The sequence below is a fragment of the Canis lupus genome, chromosome 4, assembly GCF_048164855.1.
Source record: "Canis lupus baileyi chromosome 4, mCanLup2.hap1, whole genome shotgun sequence".
Classification (NCBI taxonomy): domain Eukaryota; kingdom Metazoa; phylum Chordata; class Mammalia; order Carnivora; family Canidae; genus Canis; species Canis lupus.
In genome coordinates, this window is record NC_132841.1 from 28,568,051 (window position 1) to 28,584,694 (window position 16,644).

Sequence of the window (16,644 nt, forward strand, 5' to 3'; positions counted from 1 at the left end):
CCCTTGAGCTCAGAAATCCACATATATTATGCAAATTCCTCCAAATGAGTTAAATTACTAAAATGCAAATAATTAAGTCTTTTTCGATACATGTGATTTAAAAAGATATGCTTGGGCAGCCCCGGTGGCTTTAGCGCCGCCTGCAGCCCAGGGTGTGATCCTGGAGACCCAGGATCCAGTCCCACATCATGCTTCCTGCATGGATGGAGCCTGCTTCTCCCTCTGCCTGTGTCTCTGCCTCTCTTCGCTCTCTCTGAATGAATAAATAAATCTTAAAAAAAAAAAAAAAGATACGCTCTTATAAACGACAGGTCTGAAGTTCTGATGCCTGCCACTTCCTGGAACAAAACCGGCCAGCCCCCTCAGCGCAGCCAGAGAAGCACTCACCTTTGGAGCCGCACAGAGCCATGGTGAGCGGGCTGTTGCTCTTATCCAGTTCCCGGAGGCAGGCGCTGCCAGCATGGTCTCTTATCACAGATAGCTCCTTCAGGATCAGAGCCTGGCAGGGGGGCAGTGTGTGGGGGGGGGAGAGGTGCATGGGGACTCTGCCACTTATCCATGGTTAAGCTGACATTTAATGAAATTTGAAAAAATTTAAGCCAGATGTCAGATTTCCAAAAGACAGATTTTTGAGCCTCTGAAGACCAATATGGCTTATCTATAAAGACCCATATCTTCCACAAGGTTCTAAAACCAGTGTTTAAGGTAAAAAAAAAAAAAAGGTTTTATTAGTAATAAAACCTTGAAACATCCTTGTTTTTAAAATCCTTTAAATGACCCATGAGGAAAAAATAAAAATAAATAAATGACCCATGAGATAGAATGCAAATGGTTTTGTATATAGTGCCCTATACCACAATACATGTGTACGTGTATCACTTTATAGACAAACATCTGCCTAAATCCGCGCATGAAGTAAGGTAATGTGTAGCACATGATAAAGCAGAATGGCTTGAACTATATATAACATTTACCGCTTGTTTTTTACTTTTCAAGCACACACGTGAATTCCCATAAATTGAGCATGTGATAAGGAGACTCTACAAGAATATTCTAGTCCATGAGCTCTTCCACAGGCTGTCCTTTCTCAACTCACAATTTAAGATGCTGAATCAGTGAAGGGCCACAGTTCCATTAAAACCAAATGCTGCTGGAGCCCCAAGTAACTTTCCAGGTAGTACCAGTGAGAAACCTTCATTTCTTTCTCTAAGACACAGTGAGATTAAGAATGAGCTAAGGGTGAATAGCGCTTACAACTCTGCTTTCTTTCTAGTTCACAAAAAGCCCTTTCATCAGAAAACTTCTGACTGCTAAGCTGTTCTTCCACACTTAGGTAAGTGAAAGCCCTGGGCCAGGGGCTGCAGGGAAGACAGAAGAGAGCCAGGAAAGATCCTGGTACGATCAGACCGCTGACCCAGGCTGAGAGAGAGCGTAGGGCTTCAGAGGCTGGTGGCCGTTCCCATTCTGACACTTGCTGGTCAAGTTCTCAGCTGACCTAGTTTCAAACGTGACAGGGGCAGCGGACAGGCAAGGGACTCTCAGGCATGAATCTTCCCTCTTCTGTGTCCAAGTTTCTTTCAAAGACCACCTGCTGATGTTTGTTTTGTTTTTTGAAGATTTTAAAGTAATCTCTATATCCAACGTGGAGCTTGAACCTACAACCCTATGATCAAGAGTGGTATGTTCTACCAACTGAGCCAGCCAGGGGTCCCATCAAAGATCATCCATTTAAAGAGCTGTGGCTGCTGGTCTATCCTCGAAAGATGCTAGAAACAGAAAGGGCAGAAGTGCTGGAGTACCAGTTACAGAAGGGTCTAAGTGTGATGGCGGAACAAGAGCAGCCCCGTGTGGTCGAGTGAACAGGTGGCCATGTTTCGCTACCTAGAACATGAGAGCTGCTGGGATGTAAAGGATCTGATTGAAGATCCTCCCCTAGGGCTAAAGCCATTGCATTTACTTCCCCCTCCCCTCTGTTACCTCCTCCTCAGGCTTGCAGCACAACCCCATGCATAGAAAGTGGCTAACCCACCTACAGGGCCCGACTCACCTCCAGAGTCTCCTCAGCGGTGCAACCAGGCTGCTGTTGCAGCTTGCCTGTGTTTAGGGCTTCGATGTACTCATCACATTTTTTATAGCCAGCATTCAGCAGCTCATACTTGGCCTTGAGCAGTCCTTGACCAGGTGTGACATCACCAATCCCAATTGAGAATCCACGGTTTGCTGCAGAATAGTTGGCAGGTAGAGCAGAAAGGATCGTGAGTGTTAGTCAACCTATTCTGTGGAAACAAGTTTACATCTTCAGAAAACATGTCATGGGATCCCTGGGTGGCGCAGCTGTTTGGCACCTGCCTTTGGCCCAGGGCATGATCCTGGAGACCCGGGATCGAATCCCACATCGGGCTCCGGGTGCATGGAGCCTGCTTCTCCCTCTGCCTGTGTCTCTGCCTCTCTCTCTCTCTCTGACTATCATAAATAAAAATTAAAAAAAAAAAAAAAAAGAAAAGAAAACATGTCATGACCCACTTAAATAATAACGTATCATGTCAGTCCCCACTGAATTATATAAAAATGACCAAGACTCACTGAAACTGGCCAGAGACCTTACAACCCAGTGGGGAGCAAGTAATGGCTCCAATTAACTACAATATAAAGTGGACTGATATTAATATAATACTGAAAAGCAGCCGGAGAAAGCAATAGAAAGTGAGTCACCTGACTTCTTGTTCTAGGACACCATCTCAGAGACCTTTCTGCCCACACCTTTTTCCCTCTTCAGAAATCATTCCAAAACACAGAAAAACCCCACCACTGAGGGAACTATATACCACCAATAATCCTACCCCTAATATGTAGAAAGAGAGTGGACGAGAGGCACCTTGCTTGGCAGTGTGAGGAAACGATGCCTAAGACTTGCTGTGGAAATAAGGACTCACAAGCCTGGAAAGGCTCAGAAATGGTACCACAAGCTTCTGCAGATGCTTGGAGATGGAGATACTTTGTGTGTTGGCAATAAAGAAACCTGGTGGAAAATCAGTATTTTCCTGTGAGAGATGGCAGTTTACTAATGGAATTAGAGAGCCCTGGACTGGGGATACTAGGTGCAGGCAGATGGGGATGACTGGAAAGCAGGGCATGAGGCAAAGTATATTTCATGGCTGTGATCCCTCAGCCCCTTTCCCTGTCCAGCTCTCAGAATCCTAGCAAGCAGGTCTCAAATACTGGGGGTTGGGAGGAGAAGCAGAGATTAGAAGATATGTTCCTGGAGAAACCAAGCTTCCTTGAGAAAAGCATTACTGATAGGGATATTTGGCAAGTTCCTCAATAAAAATGTTGACTTGAAGCTCAATCAAGGAACAGAGAAGCCTGTCAACCAATAGGCTCTACTTCCTATCAGTGTTTGGGGTCTCACTCCTAAAAGTAAGAATGGATAGCCAGAGACCACCAGATATTTGAGGAAAGCCTTCAACATGAAAGACTGAAGATAACAAATGCACAGAAAAATGAAACCAATGAGAAAACAAGAAAATTTAGGGAGCAATTAAAACTATGAAAAATATTGTGTCTGACAGAGAAGATATATCTGGAAATCTAGAAAAGGAAGCCTTAAAAAAAAAAGAGAGAGAGAGAGAGAGAAACAAAACAACCCAGAAAAGCAGAAAACTACCTGCAAGTAAGAATAATGGAGGGGCAGCCCAGGTGGCTCAGCGGTTTAGCGCCGCCTTCAGCCCAGGGCCTGATCCTGGAGACCAGGGATCAAGTCCCACGTCGGGCTCCCTGTATGGAGCCTGCTTCTCCCTTGACTCTGTCTCTGCCTCTCTGTGTGTCTCTCATGAATTAAAAAAAAAAAAAAAAAAAAAGAATAATGGAGACTATGGTTAGAAGCTAAATAAATGATAGTTAGAAAAAAATCAATAGAATTACTTTAAAAGATAAAGGAATCAAAAAACAAAGAGACAACAGGGAAAAGAAGATAAGGAAATTAGAGAGTCAATCTAGAAGATCTACTTATACAATGAACAGGAATTCCAAGAATAAAGAACAGAAAATTGAGGTTAGAAAATTACCAGTAACCACCACCAACAAAAACCCCAAAACCAAATTGAACCAAAAATGAGAAAATTTCCACAACTGAAGGACACATGGCAGCATATTAAGAGAGCTCCCAGAGCTCCCAGCACAATAAATGAAAAAGACCCATACTAAGGGTCTACCACTGTGGACCTCCAGAACACCAAAAACAGAGGATTCTCAAAGCTTCCAGAATGAAAAGATAGATACAACAATGTGAAAATAAGAATAGAAATCCACTTTGACAGCAGCTTTGAAGGCTAGAGTAGGGCAGGACCTTCAAAATTCCAAGGAAAGATAAAATTCAATCCAGAATTCCATACCCAGCCAAAGAATCGATCAAGTATAGGAGTTGAATGCGAATGTTTTTGGGCATGTAAAAACCTGGAGCTAGAGCATGCACAAACACAAGCTAACTAAGGGAACAGAACAGTGCAAGGCGAGAGGGGAAAGACTTGAGGGACCTGGCAGAGCTGAGTCTCGAGGGCCCAGAGGGCTGCACCCAGAGCACGGGCACCTGGGAAGCAGCCCGTGAATGACCCTTGGTCTAATGACCCTGTCTGATGGCCAAGAGGGAGCTACCGTGCATGTAAAACAAGAAATCAAGAGCAAATTCAAATCTGAACCGGACCAGTCAGTACTGAGCTAATTTCGTGGAGCAAAGAACAGATGATTTAGCCTGGAGGAAGTCTCCTTTCCCGTGTGCAGGTATGTGTGTGGTGTGTGGGAGTGGGGGGCTTAAGGGAAAGAAGAAAACAGCACAAAGCCCCTAAGACCTCAGCAAGTACAACACAACAGTAAAGCGAGGATGCAGAAATACTCACAGAGGTAGACAGGAGCCAGCCTGGCAAGCCGCGACATTGCATCGGCCGCTTCGTTCTGCCCCCAGTCTCGCAGCAAAATGTAAAAAATGTTGTTCTTGGATCCTGACCCCAGTGTTCCCTTGTCCATGCTGCCACTCATCAACTCACTGTTCTGGATAGTAACATCTGCAAGGATAACGATGACCGTGCACTTAAACAATTACTTAATACTTAGCCTCGTTCCAAAACCAGTGTGAGGGCAGTTGAGAAAAACACATTCTCATATTGAAAATTATAGCAGAGTGAATAAAAATTCTCTTAAAAATGTTTGAGGAGGGATCCCTGGGTGGCCCAGTGGTTTGGCGCCTGCCTTTGGCCCAGGGCGTGATCCTGGAGTCCCGGGATCAAGTCCTGCGTCGGGCTCCCGGTATGGAGCCTGCTTCTCCCTCTGCCTGTGTCTCTCTCTCTCTCTCTCTCTCTCTCAATGTCTATTATGAATAAATAAATCAATCTTAAAAAAAAAATGTTTGAGGAGAAAAAAGAAAAATCTAGGGACTTTTAAAAAGCATGAAAAGCCCAGTTAGTTACCTTACAATCCTAACTCCAAAATGTACAACTTGACCCTCATTTTCAACTGTGAACTGAGAATGACAGTATTAACCACTTGTCATCTTTATGTCACAAGGATATTTTGAGCATCTGATGATATCATTTTCAACAAAGTACCCTATAAACTGTAAAGCACTTTGTTATTCACCCAAGAGAATGAAAACTAACGTCACCGTGAAGAGCCTATACAACAAAATGAAATTCACATCTAGGTAGAAACAAAATACAATCTAAAACAAGAAGCCAAAACATTTAAAAGGCCAGAGAGTGTATTTTCAAAGTAATGGTCAGAAACCTGAGATAAATCAGTGCCCTTCAAAACATTTACTCCTCATGACAGAACAACAGATATCTTGATCTTCTTGGCCTTCAGAGACTCTGCAGTTCAGTTCTTCAGTGCAGAGTCCTGGAGATCCATTTCTTGTCACAAGGCCTCGTTAGCAAAGCCCATTCCAAGTCCGTGCCGTTCAGACTAGCCTGCTGGGAACTGCTTATTAGTAGTAGTCTGGGGGGAGCAGAGGAGCTCACGCCACAAACAAAACGCTGCCTGAATGGCATTGGTCTCTGGACCATACTTTAAGTTGAGTTAGTCTGGATGACTCAAATGGTTTAACATTTAAATTCTCTCATTCATGGTTACACCTGATCTTCATGTTATAAAGAACTCGAGAGGCAGTAAACAGACCTACTAGTTATATTTTTAAGCCATGAACACATCTGGGGATGTAAAGTGACTAAATTATATTCCTTAAATACATTCCTTGCTGATGGCAAAAACAAACAAACAAACAAACTGCATTGATTTACAGAAACTAGTCACATCTAGAGCTCTGGAAAACATTCTAATCACTGGATCCCGTATCTACATGATCTCTATCTTTTAGAGAAATGGAGTCACATCTGAGAGGAAAAATATCAACTACATTTCCCCAAAGGATAAACTTCCTAAGAGAAACCTTGGATTTGCTTGCTATGTGAATATGTGAAGGTGGTCATTGGCCACCTGTTTTCCGCCCCTTCCCACTCTGCTGTCTTAACTCACAGGAATCATTGACACAGAGATCTTCTCCTTTGCCACAGTACTGCTTGCCCTTGGTTCGGAGGTTGGCCCTCACTGGATTGTCATCGCTAGGTCTGAGGATGACACTGAAGATCTGCTTTCCCGTCCACAGGGTGACAGGCTACAGGACAAAGGAAGCAACAGCATCAGTTGGCTGAGCCTGGTCTCAAGACTGCAGAGTGCTCATGGGCTAATCTGTCACCAGCACCTCCAGTTCCCACACAAACCTTTAATATCGTAGGGGGTGGGAGATGAACTTTAATTTTCTCATCCTTGCCAACCAGTATCGAAGCAATGATTTGGCAAGCCTTGGCACGGTCAAAGAAAGTGTCCTTAAGGGTGAGGAGATAGGCACCTACGAATGTTGGAAACAACACAAAACAAAGAAATGGAATGAAATTATGAGAGAATCACAAGGTTTCAATTTTAAAATGGATTTGGACTATTACTAAGAGTGATTTAAAACATACCACTGCTTGCTGGCTCCCTGTTCCCACTGGAATTGAAGGTCCACAAGGAGAGGGACCTTTCTGCCTCACTGCCGTATCTCTAGTGCTTAGAAAAATGTCTAGTGTACCTTACAAGCTCAACACATGCTTACTGATCCCACGCATAACCAGCCAATACTAAATCTCTCAAGTCAGTTCACGGTCACACTTGGCACACAAACAACAGAATTAAGTGCAGGAAATTAAACGGCATTTTAAATTGTGACATGATTCACCGTGAATGAGAATCCTGGTGTTCCAGTCTCCTTTCAAGTAAATTCATCAACACACCTGTTAGAAAATCCTGAATAGCAGCAATCAGTGGTTCTCCATTCCTCGGTGTTACCAGATTTGCTTTGGTCTGAAGGCAAAACAAACACAATATGTTAGCCATTCCTGGACGTTCTTCGGCTTGCGTGATGCAAGCCACAGAACTGTACCATAAAGACTCAGAACTGGTGTAAATAAATAAAGAATGGCCGGTGAGCAGAAAAAAAAGAGGCTGAGAAAGGTAAGCCAGGGGGTTCAATCCCAGCTTTGTCACCAGCTCCTCGTTCCTTTATCTGTTGAGGGGAAATAAGCAATGGGCCTCATATGTTCCTACCAACACTGAAATAAATACCGAGTGAAGTTGTTTTGGATTCCTTTTCTTTAAAGATTTATTTGTTCATGAGAGACAGAGAGAGGCAAAGACATAGGCAAAGGGAGAAGCAGGCTCCCTGCGGGAAGCCTGATGTGGGACTCGATCCCAGGTCCCTGGGATCACACCGAGTTGAAGGCAGATGCTCAACCACTGAGCCACCCAGGCATCCCTTGTTTTGGATTCCTACAAGAATTCCATATATGTAAGACTTCATAGTTATTAATAAATTCATTTCTCCAAAAAAAATTCACTTCTATGAATGATGAGTAGTAGCACTGTCATCTTTGAAGTCAATCAATTTCATACCTCTCCAAAATGATGGCAGAACTGCTGAACTTCTCTTGGCTTTCTAATAATAATAATTAACAACAGGATTTAATCAAAATTTAATGAGTGCCTACACTGAGCAAAAAGGGGGGCTGGGTGTTCAGGGCATAATTAACAAGTTTAAACATTCTGTGCATCAGAGTGCATTTGCTCAATTTTTGCTATTGTTGAGACATAACTGACATATAAATTTGCTCAAATCTTGATGTGAAGATACTTGTGTTATTTATGGGTTGTCTGGGCAATCTCACCTGGAGTGAAAGGCTATCCAAGGGAGAGACCTGCTCTCTCAGCACAGCAGTGATCCTCCAACTAGGGCTGGAAGACAGCTATTCATGCTTGCTTTCGAGAATCTCTGTGGTAAGATAAGGAGGTGGTCTGGGGGCTGAGCACATGAAGCGGAGATCTGCATATTTTGCAAGTCTCCAGGGTAACTTGGGACTACACTCAGGCTAGAACCATACCCACTCCATTGAGTCAGAACTGCTGAGTCAAGATAATTTTCTTACATGAAATTGAGGGGATTTGTCCTGATGGTAACTAAATATCCTTCCATCCCAATATCCTTGGAGCCTGTGTCTTATTGTCATTTGTAACCAATAAGGTATGTTATTTTGACAAAAGTCAATGCTAAAGTCCAACTGGTTGGTGACAGGATGTTATCACTAGCTATCAGTTACAGAGCTGTTATCACTAGCAACATTCTAAACATTACTTTTTATTACCAAAATAGTATGTTCTATATATAAAAAAAATAAACACACAAAAAAGGTGAAAAAATAAAAAAAATCCCAAAAAACATCTCTGCATGAACTGCCAAACCAAAAGAACCACTGTTATAGGATTTTGGTTTATAAGCCTTCCAACTTCCGGCTATAAACGTTTTTACAGAGAAGCTTCTCTTTACCAAACAAAGTAGGATCATGTCATATACACAGCCTGTTCTTTTAAATAAAAGATAAATCATAAATAGCTTTCATGTGAATAACTCTACAAACTGTATCATCATTTCTAAGGGCTGCACGGGATTCTGTGGTATGAATGGGACATAATTTAATCTTACTTTTTATTGGTGGACATCGCCTGTTTCTAATGCTTTACAACTCTTGATTATGTCCTCTGGAGAGCTTACCAGCAATGAGAGCACGAGACCAGAAAGAGCATCAACGCACCATTTGACAGTGGGAGCGCAGAACTGGATGGTGGCCACCCACTCTCCATCATCTTCTCTCTTGCTGTCCACCAGCACCCAACACAGCGCTCATCACAACTGCTACAATACTGAGGCTTAGGAGGAGACAGGCTAGCCTCTTGTCCTGCTGGGGAATGATCATACCACAGGGTCTTTGCACCTATTGTTCCTCTGCTTGGACTGTTCTTTTGCTGACAGCCATGCTACTCAATTTTTCACTTCCTTCAGAAGTTGGTTCAAGTGTTATCATTCCAACAGCCCTCCCTGACCAACCTCTATGGAATAGAACCCCTCTCATTTTCTTTCCTCCTTCTGTGCTTTGTTCCTTTCTTCTCAGCACTTACTGCCACCTAACCTACTTTATATTTATTCTCCACCTCTCCCTACTTGAAAAGGAAGGAGAACAAGAACTTTGATTTCCTTATTCTATGCTACATTCCTAGAAGAATACTTGGCACCCAGGCACTCAATACACATCAAACAAAATAATTTTAAAAGGCTGAGAAATAGTTCAGAAGAAAGACTCCAAATGCACAAAGATGGCCCTTGAGGGATTCATCCTCGTATTGAAATAGGGAAAATACCCTAAATTTTCAACAGAAGGGGGACACCTGGGTGGCTCAGTGTTTGAATGTCTGCCTTTGGCTCAGGATGTGATCCCGGTCTGGGGATTGAGTCCTGCATTGGGCACCCTGTGAGGAGCCTGCTTCTCTCTCTGCCTGTGTCTCTGCCTCTGTCTCTCATGAATAAAAGAAAAAAAAAAGTTCAACAGAAGGTAGACGAATCTTGGTGTGTTAACTTGGTGAAATACTGTGAAGCCATTTTAATGGATAATCATGAAGACTTTACAACAAATGGGGGCATTTTTAATTTTTTAAAAAAATATCTTATTTATTCATGAGAGAGAGAGAAAGAGAGAGGCAGAGACACAGGCAGAGGGAGAAGCAGGCTCCATGCAGGGAGCCCGATGTGGGACTCGATCCCAGATCTCCAGGATCACACCCTGGGCCGAAGGTGACACTAAACCACTCGGCCACCGGGGCTGCCCGCATTTTTAATTTTTAAATTTATATTATTAATCTTTTTAAAGCGGGGGGAGGGGCTGAGGGAGAGAATCTTAATTTTTTTTTTTTTTGAGAGAGAATCTTAAGCAGGCTCCATGTCCCATGTGGGGCTTGATCTCACAATCCTGAGATCACGATCTGAGCCGAAACCAAGAGTCATACACTCAACTGACTGAGCCACCCAGACACCCACAAGGGGGCATTTGTAATACATTAAGTAGTAAAAAAGGAAAACAGGCTATCACAAATCATGACCATAACAAATATCTACGTTCATGGATAAGGAACAAACAGATAAAAAGAGCTGGAGATAAAACAGAGTTGGGGGGGATCCCTGGGTGGCTCAGTGGTTTGGCTCAGGGCGTGACCCTGGAGTCCCAGGATCGAGTCCCACGTCAGGCTCCCTGCATGGGGCCTGCTTCTCCCTCTGCCTGTGTCTCTGCCTCTCTCCCTCTCTCTCTGTCTCTCATGAATAAATAAATAAAATCTTAAAAAAAAAAAAGTAAACCTCTTATGTTATTTAAGTAACTCCACTATGCTGGAACATTTGAATAAGTAAGAATCAGTGTTTTAAAAAAACTGAAGACCACAGTGTACTTCAGCCACGTGAATTTCTTAGTAGTTAAGTCCGTACACAAAATATGTACCACAGTACATACTCTGCTTTACCAGAAAAGCTGTATCAACTTCAGGCATAAAGAACCCAGGCAGAGGCCAAGAATGCAGCCCCTCCTGCCTGTCCCCGCTGAATACTCCTGTAGTGTAATAGATTTGCTTGTAGAACTTAATTGCCTTCACTTTAGAATCAATACTAACACCCTAAACTAAAACAGATTTAAAAAGAATGAATCAGAAATGGTGAAAAGTGTTTTGAACGTAGGAGCACTGACAGCTACAGACAAATCAGCCCGTAGCACAGAAAACCAGAATACTGGGGAAAAGGGAAGACCTAACCTCTACAAAATGATTTTGTGTCCTTAAGATTACCAGCAATCATGAAATATACTGTAGGAAGGTTTTCACTCAGAACATTCAGTAAAACATATCTGTACTTAAAAGAACCTTCAGGGCAGCCCCGGTGGCGCAGCGGTTTAGCGCCGCCTGCAGCCCAGGGCGTGATCTGGAGACCCTGGATCAAGTCCCACGTCAGGCTCTCTGCATGGAGTCTGCTTCTCCCTCTGCCTGTGTCTCTGCCTCTCTCTCTCTCTCTCTCTCTCTCTGCATCTCTATGAATAAATAAATAAAATCTTTAAAAAAAAAAAAAAAAAAAGAACCTTCAGCTACCAAAAAAAATCCACCTGTGTAGAACATCTACTTTTCCCACGCCACCCAACAGTCAAGATACTAGGTACACCCTTGTCTTATCTTTTCACAGCTGGTGCTTGGGTAGGTACTTTCCCTTAGAGATGCACATTATAGGTCAGAAAATACTCGACTCTCCACCAGTCGCAGACACTTCCTTACATGCTACAGGGTGCTTTCAAACAGGATCCACCCCCCTTCCCCTCCTTTTGGGCTGTTATATAAAAGTGAGGCTGCCATCCTACCTACCCCCATCAAAACAAGGGCCTCTGCTTTAGCTTCCTCTGTTTGAGGAAGATGAAGGTTCATCTCATCACCATCGAAATCTGCATTGTAGGGTGTACAGACACACTCGTTAAACCTGAAGGTCCGATGGGGCTTGACCTTGGCCTGTGGAATACCAAAAAAGAGAGAGAGAACGACTTAGTCATTTATCCAAAAACTTCATAGTTTTGAAACATTAATAAATGGCTTCCTGGAGAACTAGACACTTTTGGTGAAGGAAATAAATTTCTAGTATGTTCTGTCAAGTGATAATACGTCACTTGTGGATTTATTCAAGTAGCTTTATTAGATCGCAACAATGCAATGAGTTTAACACAAAGCAAACACCAACCTAGGAGCCACAAGAAAGGGCTCTGCTGGCCAATGATGTCACGGTTTGATATCAAACAGATTAATGGCAGAAGCTGATTAAAACACATTGACTAAATAAAAGTGCATGAGTTTATAATGACACTGAAAAAAGGAAAGCAAAACCAAACAAAAAACCCAAACCAACTCAACCGGAAGAAACTGAACACCAACTTTCTCCTCCTCAAAAAAACTGATAATAAAGGAAAAAGAATCAGGCATTTATGCTGCCTTTCCTTCAGGAATTGTATTTTCGGGTAAGCAAAAAAGTTCATAAGAAAAAATTCTTCATTATACAAATGGTAGATATTAAACATGAAAGAATAAATTAGGGCAGCTCCGGTGGCACAGCGGTTTAGCGCCGCCTGCAGCCTGGGGTGTGATCCTGGAGACCCGGGATCAAGTTCCACATCGGGCTCCCTGCATGGAGCCTGCTTCTCCCTCTGCCTGTCTCTCTCTCTCTCTGAATAAATAAATAAAATCTTAAAAAAAAAAAAAAGAAAGAAAAAAAGAATTAGAAAAAAGGTTGATAAAGAAACTTTCAAGGGAGGCACCAGGCTGAAGTATCTGATACCCTAACCTCAGCATAAATAAGAACGGGGCAGCCAACAGCATGTGCCTCCTGAAATATGACAAGAGGAAGGGGTGCCTGGGTGGTTCAGTGGGTTAAGCATCTGCCTTCGGCTCAGGTCATGATACCAGGGTCCTGGGATCCAGCCCCACATCAGGCTCCCTGCTCAGCGGGGAGCCTGCCTCTCCCTCTCCCTCTGCAGCAACCCCTCTCTCACACTCTCTCTGTCATATAAATAAGTAAAATATTTAAAAAAGCAGGCAAGCAAGCAGGCAAGAGGAAATAGCCAGCATCACCTGGGAGCTATTCTTGCCAGAAGTTGAACATGAATCTGATCCTGCCTTGAGAGCTACTGTCCGGTTTATAGGAATAAAAGGAAGAATGAAGAAACTCTTAATGCCATGTGTATACATATAGAGAACACGGGACATTCTTTAGGACAAATGACCTGAGTTTTTCAATAACAATGAAATCAAAGCAAGGGGCTGTTCTAGATCAAGAGTGAAGACATGTTATCAACGAAATGACATGTGCAGACTTTGCATCGGACAAACTAGCTGTGAAAAGACTGTTGAGATATGTGGGGGAATGTGAACATGGACTGGGTGCCAGACAATACCAAGCACTGAGCATTCATTTTGTGTGGTGCGGTCTTGCACTGTGGTTATGTGTGTCTTACTGAAGTAAACTGAATACACACGGAGACAAGACACGGCATCTGGGGTCATCAAAGACAAAAGGGAGAGAAAATAGCTGTGGCAAAATCTTGAAAATTATTAAACACAAAGAATGAGAATATATGACTTCCTCATATACTTTTTCCACTTTTGTATATATTTGAAAATTTTCAAACAAAAACATTTTTGAGAATGCCCCAAAGCCAAGCAAAGGTTTCCAGAAAGGGAACACTTTTCTTCATCTCCCCAGATCCCCGTAATTGTAACCCCCATTATCATAAATTGCTTCTTTGGTATTTCTACACTTAAGTAAAGAAACCGATGAAATGTGTTCATAGGGACGTCTACAGGAGTCAGTGGTTGAGTGTCTGCCTTCAGCTGTCGTGATCCTAGGACTCTGGGATCATGACCTGAGCTGAAGGCAGATGCTTAACCCACTGAGCCACCCAGGCACCCCTTCCTCTCATCGTATTTCAGGAGGCACATGCTGTTGGCTGCCCCACTCTTAGTTATAATGAGGTTAGGGCATCAGATACTTCAGCCTGGTGCCTCCCTTGAAAGTTTATCAACCTTTTTTCTAATTTATTCTCTTATATTTCTCTCCCCTGCGGGGAGCCTGCTTCTCCCTCTGCCTGTGTCTCTGCTTCTTTGTCTCTCTCATGAATAAATAAATAAAATCTTAAAAAAAAAAAAGACACGGGTTCTTAAAGTGAAAAACTGAATTCTAGAAAAACTATCCAAAAAGCCTGTTTAAACACTGTGAATGCTCATGGATTTAATGGCTTTAGAGATAGAATTTATGAATATTTAGCGAATTAAAGTTGCATCTCATTTCCATTTTAAATCTCCAGAAAAAGGAACTGCTACTGTTCCAAAACTACACCACTGAAGAAAATATGCTTGAAGGTTTTCGTTGGAGGGCCACTGCGACAAAAAACCTCCTAAGCGGTTTAGTTCCATAGTTAATATGCTAAGTTAAACCTGAAATCAACTTCCTGCCATATCTATTTTACATAAATCTGTGCACACACATATGTATATATTTTTGTTTGCAAGTGGAATCATGCCAGTCACTTTGATGCTAATTTCCAATTAGCTCCTTTCTGTTTCACTGTTGTGTGTGGATTTTGTAAGTATTAAAAACACTGAAGGGAAGCTTGAAATGTAAAAGTTGCACTCCAACTAAAAAGTGAGAGAAAAGAAAAATCAGAAGTCACAAAATTTTGAGATTACTGGCAATCTGAATTTTAAGGGTCGGGAATTTAGCATCACACACCCAGCAAATTCCCACCCGACAGAAGATAAAAACAGAAATCTCACACTCACCAGATGCGCCATAATGCTCAGTTTGTGCAGTGAGGGCTGCCGGTTGAACAGCACCACGTCTCCGTCTATGAGGTGTCTCTCCACAATGTCCCCGTACTTGAGCTCCTGAGCCATCTTTTCCCTATTTCCATACTTCAAAAACCTAAATGTGTGATAACAAACATGACTGGTGAGAACAGAGCCTCCTTACTAAGTCACTCTGTCTTCACATCAGGATTCAGACTCAAAAATGATCACATTTTACTAAATCAAAGGTGCCTCCACAAGCCTGTCCGTTAAACTATAACATGGTGTTAGATAAGTTTTCAGCTCATAAATGTTAAAATACGAAAAACGCTGTAACTTAGAATTACAGAAACGCAGTAGCAAGTCAGCTTCTCCCACAGTGCTATTGATATGATTTTACCTTATGTTTATCTCAAGAGATAAAAAGGCACCAGTGATCAGTGAAAAGCCAGCGCCAGCAGCGAGGTTGTAAGGACATTGAGGTAACCCCAGAGAGCTCATGCGACATAGAAAATGACTGGTTTTCATAACTCCATGCATTGTCTACCTAAGTCCAATAATAAATGCTAGAGAACAAATGGACATTTTGTGTATATGCAATGTGCAAACACAGCAAATGATGTACCTAGGATCATTGTGATTTAAACAGTATTTTCTAGAGGCTAAAATGTCACAAACGTATTTTGGACTGCATTCTGTGGCTGAGTATTGCGATCTTGGTCTAGAAAAGGTCGTTACATATAGATCAGGACAGCATTTACCTTTTCATCTGTGTATGTCTCTGCTGAATGAAATTGGCTCCTGGGTGAACTTCAGGGCCATTTCGAACCAGTTTCCTCAAAAAGTTGATGTTTGCTTTATTCACCTGCATGAACGCAAAAGAGGACACAAGGAGATACCGTTAGGTTTCTGTAAGCTAGTACGTTATCCTGAATTTCGCCTCAACCTTCACTTTCCTTGGGTGATTCCAGGAGAAAGAAAGGCAACTGCAGGCATCCTGCTGCCTAGGGTCTTGAGTTTAATGATAATAGGGGACTGGCACACAGGAGTTCAGGTTCCAATCTGAACTCACCACTGACAGAGTGAAACAGCAAAGTCCTTTACATTAGTAAAATGAGTGGACTACACTGAGCTATAGGGACCTTCTATACCCCAATTACTATAATTACCATTTTACACTCATGAGGAGTGTGAGTTAACTATAACGTGCTGCAGCCTTTATGGCTGTGCATCAGTAGCCTTAAAATATTCAAAGTATTTGACTCAGTGATTAAAAGGTTTTAAAAAATAATAATCCATCCCAAGAAAATTAACTGGGTGTGGTGCTTATCATTTAGTTACTTTAAAAACATAAGTTCCAAATCAACTTGGAAAAAAAAGTTGCAGAAGAGTGTATCAACTATATATATGAATATACGCATACAAAGCCAGACACACCTGTGGCTGTGCATGTTACAGATGTTGTATGTGGTGGCATATCTATGAAACCGGAAGATAACACATATACCAAATTGTGGGCTGTGTGGGTTACTGGGGATTTTCCAATCGCCTAGCGTTTGGAATTCAAAAATAAGAGACTAGATTTGAAATACAGAATTGATAGGAAAAAAAAAAAAAAAGAAACACAGAATTGAGTGGCTAAATGGTACTTACCTTTTCAGGAAAAGTAAGAATTTTGGCCACGTGAACTGGCACAGCTACCTCATCAATCCTGAGATTGGGGTCAGGTGAGATGACTGTTCTCCCAGAAAAATCCACTCTTTTTCCTGAGAGATTGCCTCTAAATCGACCTAAATCGATAAAGACACATCATAGGTCTCCACAGCACACACATGTGCTATTTGGCGATAGCAGGACCACAAAGAACTAGGAAAG

The 16,644-nt window shown here is 42.4% G+C and overlaps 1 protein-coding gene across 2 annotated transcripts in view; it reads right to left on the minus strand.

Annotated features, from left to right (window-relative positions):
• POLR3A (RNA polymerase III subunit A) overlaps positions 1–16,644 on the minus strand; it is a 50,523-nt gene that overhangs the window by 20,999 nt on the left and 12,880 nt on the right. For both annotated transcript variants that reach the window (XM_072823756.1, XM_072823755.1), the window contains exons 8-17: positions 16,423–16,559; positions 15,531–15,634; positions 14,764–14,905; positions 11,806–11,946; positions 7,320–7,389; positions 6,768–6,895; positions 6,523–6,661; positions 4,893–5,057; positions 2,048–2,220; positions 388–499 (exon numbers count right to left, since the gene is read on the minus strand). In XM_072823756.1, coding sequence (XP_072679857.1) covers positions 388–499; positions 2,048–2,220; positions 4,893–5,057; positions 6,523–6,661; positions 6,768–6,895; positions 7,320–7,389; positions 11,806–11,946; positions 14,764–14,905; positions 15,531–15,634; positions 16,423–16,559 — 1,311 coding nt within the window. The remainder of the gene's footprint in view (positions 1–387; positions 500–2,047; positions 2,221–4,892; positions 5,058–6,522; positions 6,662–6,767; positions 6,896–7,319; positions 7,390–11,805; positions 11,947–14,763; positions 14,906–15,530; positions 15,635–16,422; positions 16,560–16,644) is intronic.